Source organism: Alligator sinensis, unplaced genomic scaffold, assembly GCF_000455745.1.
Source record: "Alligator sinensis unplaced genomic scaffold, ASM45574v1 scaffold131_1, whole genome shotgun sequence".
In the NCBI taxonomy this organism is placed as follows: domain Eukaryota; kingdom Metazoa; phylum Chordata; order Crocodylia; family Alligatoridae; genus Alligator; species Alligator sinensis.
Genome location: NW_005841830.1, coordinates 4209683 through 4219162, shown reverse-complemented (window position 1 = coordinate 4219162; position 9480 = coordinate 4209683). Strand labels below are relative to the sequence as shown.

Below are 9480 nucleotides of genomic sequence, written 5' to 3'. Positions count from 1 at the left end.
GATCAGGCCCTTCAGAGCCGGGTGGAGAGGCTGCGGTGCCCCTCACATTTGGTGTGTAGCCCACCTGGCAGATTGTAAGTTTCTTTACCTGTTACAGCTGGAAATTTCGGCCATCGCCCTTCACCCTGCGTCTGAAGTGCCATGCTGTTAAGTTCCCCGCAGAAGTGCCATGGGACGGGAGAGGGGGGCCCACACAGGCTGATTTGGCCTAGGCCTTGCATCCTGCTCAGATCGTCCATGGGTGGGGGGGTGCACAAATGCAGGCATTGGTTCCAAGGTGCCAGAAACCTACGGTATGCCACTGCTGCAGCCACCCCAGGTTTTGCCGCCACTGCCACCAGCCGCCTGGCACAGCCTCAGCTCTTCCCAGCACGTGGGTGGAGGCAGGACATGGAGCTGGGCTACGCCTGGCAGCGCGGCGCTACAAATGGAGTTGCGGCAAAATTTGGGATGGCTGCAACCCCTCCCAGCGCCGCCAGCACCCGCTCTGACCCCAGGCACCCCCAAGAAGAGCTGTGCAGTGCCGGCTGCAGCCTGTTCTGCCTGCCCTGTGCAGATCCAGAGGGGCACACCCATTCCCTGTCCCCCACCCCCCATGTCCTCTTGGGGTGCAAGCAGCGGCAGGGGGCGCCCCCCCCCCCCATGTCCTCTTGGGGTGCAACCAGCGGCAGGAGCCGCTCCCCTCCATGAGCCACAGCTCCGTCCTGCACCCCTGCCCCACCCCAGGCAGCCCCTGCCCTCTCCTTCCCTCACTGCAGGGGCATTGATCTGCCTCCCCACGCCCCTTCCCTTCCCTCTCCCCTTTTGACTTACCAGCTGAAGGCAACTCTCCATGCTGCCAGCCCTGCTCTGTGCTGCACTGCAGCTGTGTGCAGCATGGGCATTTATTGGCCAAATTATCGGCCCCATTGAGCCGATATATGATACAGCAAATTTTCTTGATATTGGTACCAATCCAATATCGGACCGATGTATCGGTGCATCTCCAGTCTCATAGGCTTGTGGGGAGAAAATTAGGAAGGATGAGGTATGATTTGAGAAGCAACTGGCCGGGAACTTAAAGGACAGTAAAAAAGAATTCTACAGTTATGTTGCAAGAATTCTACAATTATGTTGTGAGGAAGAGGAAAACCAAAGAAACCATAGATCTCTTACAGAATGAGGCAGGCAGTCTAGTTATGGATGAGGCAGAGAAGGCTCGAGTATTTAATGTAGGGCTGTCAGTTAATTGCAGTTAGCTTACGCAGTTAACGCAAGTACAAATTAACGCATTAATTTTTTTAATTACATTAATTGCACACATTGTTTTGACCAGAGGGGTGGACCATCCAGAATTTGTGTGCACAGCCCTGACCCCGGCCCACCCTGAGCCTGCTCCAGATTCACTTGCCCATGCTGAGCAGCACCAGCAGCAGTGGTCGGGCAGAAGCTGCTGTTTGGCATGGAGGGAAAAGCGGCTCCTCACCCTCACCACTGCCGGAGCAGGTGCAGGGCGGGCTAGGGTCAGGGATGTTCACACGGGTTCCAGCTGCTCTGCTTCGCCTGGGGCAAGTCCAGAGTGGGATGGGGTGAACGGGGGGTCAGGGCTAGGGCTGTGGCAGGGAGGAGCCACAGGGTGCATGGGCTCCATGCTGTTGGGTGGGGGCTGCTGACTTGCTTAATTGCAACTAATTGTGACTTTTTTTTAATCTTACAATTAATTGCGATTAATTTTTAAAATTGTTTGTCATCCCTAATTTAATGCCTTTTTAATTTCAGTCTTCACAAGTAGGGACAGCTACCAGCTGACTAGTGCATTTGGTAGCAAAGATGGGGAAGGTGTCAAACAGCCTAGGGTGAGGCTGGCCAACCTGCAGCACATGTTGTAAGTGGCACGGGTGGTTTCTGTATGTGGTATGTGGCAGACCAGCAGGGCAGAAAACAGAGCAGCAGATTGGGAAAGGGTGTTGGAGTGGCATACTTGCCACAAAGTTTGGCCCCCACTATCCTAGGGTAATAGCAGAACAGATGGGGGTTATTTAGAAAAGCTAGCTGCTTTCAAATAGGTAGGACTGCATGTGATGCAATGCATCTTAGGGTACTGAAGGAATTGGCTAAAGTAATTTTGGAGCCATTGGCTATCCTCTTTGAGATCTTGCGGAAGTTAGGTCAAGTTCCAGGTGACTGGAAAAGGGCAAATATAGTGCCCGTCTTTAAGAAAGGAAAAATGGAGGGTCTGGGGAACTACAGACCAGTCAACCTGAACTCTGTACCTTGAAAGAACAAGTTGCAGGTCCTCAAAGAATGTATTGTGTAGCACCTAAGGGAGAACAAAGTGATTGGAATAGCCAATGAGGATTTACCAAGAGTAAGTCACGCCTGACTAACCTGATTTCACCTAGGATTAGCTAGTAACCGGAGTTACTGCACAGTAGCACCAGTGAATGTTTTCTAGGTGATGCTACAGCACAGTAGCCTACTGCACAACAGTGTATTAGCACTGTCCATGCTGTGATGAGGTACTGCACAGTATTTTTCAGCTATTGTGCAGTCAGCGTCTCCTGTAGATGCACCCACTGTGTTGTATCAACAGGTGTGTCACTTGTAAATCAAGGGAAATGATTCTTCCACTCTGTTCAGCACTTCTGAGGCTTTACCTAGAGTACTGTGTCCAGTTTTGGGCCCCACAGTTCAAGAGGAATTTGGAGAGGGTAGAAAGAGTCCAGCTGGGAGTGCAACAAAAGTTACTGGAGGCCTACGGAAAGGCTAAAATAATCAGGGTTATTTAGTCTGGAAAAGAGAAGACTGAGAAGGAATGTGATAAGTCTTCAAATTCCTGAAGGACAGTTTATAGGGAGGATAGAGATGTGCCCATGGCCTGTTTCTCTGTGGCTGAAGGGGAGAAGACTAGGAGAAGTGGCCTTAAGCTGCAGCAGAGCAAGGTTTAGCTTGGAGATTGAAGAACTTTCAGACTATAAGGGTGATCAAGCGTGGGAACAGGCTACCTAGAGAAGTTGTGGACTCTACCTGTGGAAGTTTTCACGAGCAGCTTGGACAGACATTTGGCTGGGATGGTTTAGTTAGGGCTGATCCTGCTGTGAGTAAGGGGCTGGACTAGATGAGTGGCTCTCAACCTTTTTTGTACCAGCACCCATTTGTAAACATTGATGTCCAGTCCTGACCCAGTAAATAGCTTAAGTAAAAAACAGGCCCCCAATCCTGCTGGTGCCCCTCACTCCCAACCCACTGCCCCCAGCCCCACAGTGTGTGGGGCAGGGGGTAGGTGTTTGGAGCAGGGGAGGTGCACATACCCCCCGCCCTCCTTCCCCAGATTTGTATGCCCACAGCAGACATGGGGCTGAAGTCTGGTCGGACTGGTACAGGCAGAAGCCACCTCCATGGCTCAGCGTTGAGGATCCAGTACGGGAGAGCAGAGCTGGGTGGTGAGACTTGTTTCTGCAGCCACCATTGCCAGGATCTGTGAGCCAGCTGTGCTGCCAGCAGTGTAATGGATGGGAGGGGGCCGCGCTGCCCTCACCTCCTTGCACCAAGAGTCATTAATGAGCTGCCACCTGTGCTTCCTGCTGCCCCACCTCTCCTCCGGGGTAGAGTCATAACCTGAGGGGAGCGGCAATGACAGCAGCAGCTGGGCCATGGCAGCAGGGTATTGCCGCGGCGTGATGCACCAAGCAGCTGGCATCAGGAGGAGGTGAGGGCTGTGGCCTCCTCATCTGGTACTCCTTGCGCTGCTGGTGGCTCGGCTGGTGCAGCAGCTGGAGCAGGGGTCCTGACAGTAGTGGCAGCAATGAGTCTCGTTGCCCTGCTCCACCCTCCTGTGCTGGGTCCTGCCCAGTGGGCTGTGACAGTAGCTTCTGCTCATGCAGGTCCAGCCAGCCTGCACCCTGGTGCCATGTGCGGGTACTCAAATCTGGGAGGTCACGTGCCCCACCCTCCTGATGTGTTGCATGTGCCCCCCTGCTCACCTAGCATATTGTCTATGTCCCCTGCCCTGTAGATTTACCTGCGGGGAGCTGCAGAAGCTGCTTTCCACACTGCCTGGATGCCACGTGCCTGTGTGCGCACACATGCATGTGGCACCCCCTGCCTGATCACCTTCCTTCCACTCTCCCAAGCACCCCCGTGCAGACAGGAACTCTGCCAGCCTGCAAGGGGAAACCCAGAGTTTCCCATGTTTTTCTCCTTTAAAGGAGAATCTGTTTTTAAAGTTTGTTCACAACCGTTTCATATATTCTTGCGACCCACTTTTGGGTCGTGACCCATGGGTTGAAAAACGCTGGACTACATGATCTTGTGAGGTCCCTTCCAGCCCTACTTTCCTAAGTTCATATTAAATAAACTACTCACATACTTTATATATAGTAAGTTTCTGTGCTTTTTTTTTTTTAAAGGTGAGTTTATGTATAGCTCTGTTGCTACACTATGTTAAACTGTCAGATTGATCTGCTAATTAATTTTTATTAAGTGACACCTAGATGTCCCGATGAAAATTAGAGCCCTAGAATTTATAATTTTATGCTAGTTGGAGACCATCTGTTTATGTAGTTGTATGTCTTGGGACTCTTGTTTTCTTATCTAAACCAAAGGCTTGTCAGATAAGCCTTTACCTTTCAGGGCTCATCTCTTCAGATCTTTTTTCAGCTTTTTTTAGATAAGTGTTTTTACTGCACTTCTAACCAAAATAATTACTTGGATATTTTTAATGATGCCCTATAAAATGTGTCATGTTGGATATGTTTTCAAGGCAGTGGAGTTAATTAAACCTGCTATTGATTAGCCAGCTGTGGATTTACTGAACAGTAAACTTTCCTCAGAATAAGCATTAAAATTTTAACCTCTTGGCTCTGCTAGATTCTTATAGGATTTAAATAAAATGTCCAACTCTTTAGCAGAGAATAGAGTACGATAGACTTACAAGTTGTCATAGCAACCAAATTGTATCAGAAATCCATTCAAAGTAAGCTTCCTAGGCTAGGGATCAAAGATCATTATTTGAAAACTGCCACATATTTGCAGTTCCGTATAATTTAGTCATTTAACTAGCTGTATTAAATGTTAATAATGTTTTCCCTTCCTATCATTAGTTATCACTTTCCATAGACTTGATGTATGTGGTTTTGACTGTTCTATGAAAGTATCTAGTGTGTGGTGCCGTATGGAAGGGTTCAGTCAAAATTAGTTTACATATTCTTTGATTCTGCAAAAACCTAAACACCTGTAAATTTATCCATCTGAATAGCTCCATTGAGAAGACTTCAATGGGTCCACTCATTTGAGTATAAATGTATTCCTATACTTAATTGCTTGCAAATTTAGGGTATTAGGTTGGTATTTATCCATCTGTTTAAGTATTTTAATTTTATACCTTTTCAAATTACTGGAGAGAAGTTCAGAAAAAATAGATTAAGGGCCACATCCAAATTGTCCCTCTAGGTGCGTAAGCATTTTACCTACTAACATGTCACGGTATCTAATGCCTTTACCTCTAGAAGGTGATCAAAATAGACAGGGTGAGATGTGTAGAGTTTCTGGGCTGTAAATGAGGAGATGTGAGTGCCCCCTAAGGGTGATTATGACCTCACTTGTTACACCTGATGATAAATACTAGGGGTAGAGATGTGTCTGAACTCCTTTTCCTCAGAGTTCAGACATTTGATTCGGGGCTACAAGCAAGGCACATCTGGCACCCTGGACAGCCAGGCTGTTCAGAGTGGCAGGCACCTACCTGAACCAGAGCATCTTAAAAGACAGACACATTAAGTGCAGAATAAAGTACAGCACTCCCCAAATCATTCTTAAACAAAGTGGGCCACGTCTTGCTCAGTAGTCTAGTAGGAAGCTCAGTTCTGTGGAGGACACCTGGATGCTAGGCCCTCTTTAGCTGAGTGGGGGACAAACCCAAATTTCCCATCTTACAGAGTGATATAACCTCCAGGCTACAGGCTAGACTGAGAAGAATGTTCCCCTCCACTGCTTCCAATGAAATTGAACTTTTGGGCAGCTAAGAGTGCAAGAATCATGAGGCTAGGACAAGAGCAAGTGAGGGAGGGAGCATGATCCGTTAGCTGAATTAGGAGGGAACTTTCTTGGGGGAGGGAGCATTGGTCCAGCCATGCTTATGCTTTGCTTTTTTATGCGAGCAAAGTGTTATATGTGTTTTCCACTGGAGTATCTGGAACAAGGGACCTTAGTGGTAATGTCACAAGTAATGAGTGAGGGAAATGTGAGATGGTTCCTGCCATTGTGGGTTAAGAGGTTTGCCCGGTGCTGACCTTGTTTGGGCCAGGGTAGAAATAGCTGCAGCTTGAGATCAATCAGAGCCCCTTGGGTGAGTGAAATTTTGTCTTGCAGGTAAATTTACCTTACAGTGGAACTGTTGCAAGAGGGTCCCTCTGAGAGCTTTAGGCCCCATGAGCCAATGCTCAGTTCCGTCTGGCAATGTACCAAGCCATTCGGGACTGTGTGCAAAATGGCAGCCTAGCAGAGTTCCTTTATGGGGAGAGGGCAAGGGTGATTGTCCTCTGCTTAGGCTCAGGCAGTTGTTGAATTAGAGAATTTGAAGCTTGAGTGAAGAGGGGAGCCTTGCAACAGGATAGGAATGTTTGATGCATGTTCTGGCCCTTGGATCCCACCCCTTGTTTTGCTAGGCCTTTTATAAGCACCATGAGCAAGGACTTGGACTTGCAGAAGGGCCAGATTTAGCATCTGACATTACTGTTGACCTCTAGCTCATCACAGAGGTAGAGAGGAGTCATCTTCTTCATCCTAAAATTGTACTTATTCCAGGGCTCAAACAGCTGTCTCCCATAAGCCTGAGGTGGTAGCCTTATCACACAAGTGACATGTTGCCCAATGAGAGAGAATTCTCAGGTGCTGCATGAAGCTGGCTACCCCAAAAGGTCTGGGTGCATGAGCTGCCTGTCAGCTGCTGGTCTTGGTCTTGGCTCTTTGTGGGTATTTCTAGTAACACCCTCACTGATACTGCTACACTGACATAACAGCTGCTTTTCAAAATTTAGGACAAACCCTGGCAAGCCATTCTTCTTGCCATCCATTTCAAGAAAGGGCTTTTAAAATAAATATTACCCTTATGGGGAAGCTTCCTCAGGAAATACTGGGTCTGAGTCCAGCACTGTCTTTCACAAGTCTTGTGTGTTCCCAACTGGCCATTAAAAATCCCATAAACCATTGTTTCAGGTGATGGTACTGGGAACTGTGTGTTGGGCATTTAGATAGTGATAAAGGCTGAAACTGCAACTTAGGCAGCATGCTCAGCATGGGCACATTGTACTGCTGGTATTTTCCAGTTTGTTTTCTTACCAAAGGTTTGGTTCTCTAGTGTAAGTACAGAGCCAGTAAAGTAAAGAATATTGATGCTGAGGTACTGGTGGACCAGCATGGGACTAGCAGCTCATATTGCATATACTGCATTGTGAAGCTTCATATGGGAACTTATTTTGGTGGCTATTTAGCCCTTTAAACTTGAAATACTTAATATAGAATCTTAAATCTCTAGATTGCATTACCAGTTCCTACTGTGAAGTCACTTTAAAATGGCCTAATATGACTACAGGGAACCCATGTATTGTACAGCTGTACAGAAAAAAAGACATGGATTTAAGTTGAGTGGAGGTCCTTTCTAGCCCTACCTTTTCCTGTGCTTATGTTGGACTATGGGTTTTGGCTGATGTGCAGGAAAGTGCCTTTCCATAACCCTGTGGAGTATTCCTTTGTTAGAACTTTTGCAGAGAAGCAGAAGCTCCTCGTTTTAGAAAACTTCCTGGTTTGTAACCCCTTCCCCCCACCCCTCCAATACCCGTTTGTTGTCTATGTCTAGAAGAGAAGTAAATCTAGGATGTTATGCAGAATGAGAGTCATGTAACAGTCTTTTCATCGCACTTGGCAAATGTGTCTGTTTGCTAGTACTGAGCTTTGTGTATATTCAGATAAATCAGTCTGTCTTGAAGGTAAGTGGATCTGTCAGATTGGTAATTTTTTGCCTGTATGAAGAATGATGTATTTGTATTAACAAGCAGATGTTTGGGGGACTCATTTGCTTTGTGGGTGAATTAGTCAAATTCCAATCAACCAAGGATATAATCTAAGACGCACATTAGTGAATGATGAAATGTACCACAAAAGATTAAACGAATCGAAATAAATGAGCAACATCTAATTAGTGCATAATTTGTGTCATAACACTTTTTGATTGCTCTTTATATTTATATTAATTGTTTCACTCTGTTTTCCAGGTGGAAAACCATGAATTCCTTGTAAAGCCTTCTTTTGATCCTAACCTGACAGAGTTGAGAGAGAAGATGAACGAAATAGAGGAGTCCATGCAATCTTGTCTTAAGACAGCAGCTAGAGAGCTAGGTATGGTGGGGTAAGATTTTCTGTGGGATCTACTTCCTTTGTGAAGTGTTTTGAAATCTACTGATGAAAATTGATATGTAAAAGCTTGGTACTGGTATCTAAGCTGGTCGGTGGAGACTAACAATGATTTTAGGCCCAGATTATTTTTTAACAAGGGTAATGTTCCACAGGTAACCAGACATGGCTCAGGAGACTGCCCAGTTCATCTGCCATTAATGTAACTCCTTCTAGCCATCTCAATTTCTTTTTAATTTAAATTCCATGAAAACATGAATCTTATCTTGTCCATTCATTTAGGTGTCAGTTTTGGAATGGATAGTTTTGTGTGGTAAGAAGGTACACATCAATATATGGCTGAATTCCTTTGAAGCATACCTAAACATTTTACAGGCTAATATTTATTGTGTAATACAATCAAGATGAGGTGGTAGATTTAGTCAGTGATAGTCACCTGCTTAATGAAAAAAGTAGCAGAGAAAATTGGCACTGCTTATAAAGTATATTAATATTTGAGATGATGTTCAGTTTTTTTTTCACAATATGGCTTTGCTCCCATGAGCTTGTCTCTCCGTTTTTGAAGGTTTCAAATGTACCCTACATAGATGGTATTCACTATTGCGTGTGTGCATCTGCAGGTGTGCATCTGTGCCCTTCCTTGCAGTATGAAAAGCATGAAGGATCATACCTGCCTGGTCACCTACTTCAGTCTGTAGCTGAACTTGTTGTGTTCAAAAGATGGCACGTAATTTATCTTTAGGGACCTACTTAAATTGTGACTGAAGTTAGCGGTGCCTTTAATCTCACTTTGTTGCCCCCCCTCCCCTCCCCTCCCCTCCCCTCCCCTCGGAGGCAATTCACAGCTTGGTACTGGTATCTAAGCTGGTCGGTGGAGACTAACAATGATTTTAGGCCCAGATTATTTTTTAACAAGGGTAATGTTCCACAGGTAACCAGACATGGCTCAGGAGACTGCCCAGTTCATCTGCCATTAATGTAACTCCTTCTAGCCATCTCAATTTCTTTTTAATTTAAATTCCATGAAAACATGAATCTTATCTTGTCCATTCATTTAGGTGTCAGTTTTGGAATGGATAGTTTTGTGTGGTA

At 46.1% G+C, this 9480-nt stretch overlaps 1 protein-coding gene across 1 annotated transcript in view; it reads left to right on the top strand.

Moving 5' to 3' along the window:
• The window catches only part of MSH2 (mutS homolog 2), a gene marked incomplete at its 5' end in the record, with an annotated part of 88971 nt that overhangs the window by 59722 nt on the left and 19769 nt on the right, over positions 1 to 9480 (top strand). The window contains one exon of the mRNA XM_025205972.1: positions 8250 to 8373. Coding sequence (XP_025061757.1) covers positions 8250 to 8373 — 124 coding nt within the window. The remainder of the gene's footprint in view (positions 1 to 8249; positions 8374 to 9480) is intronic.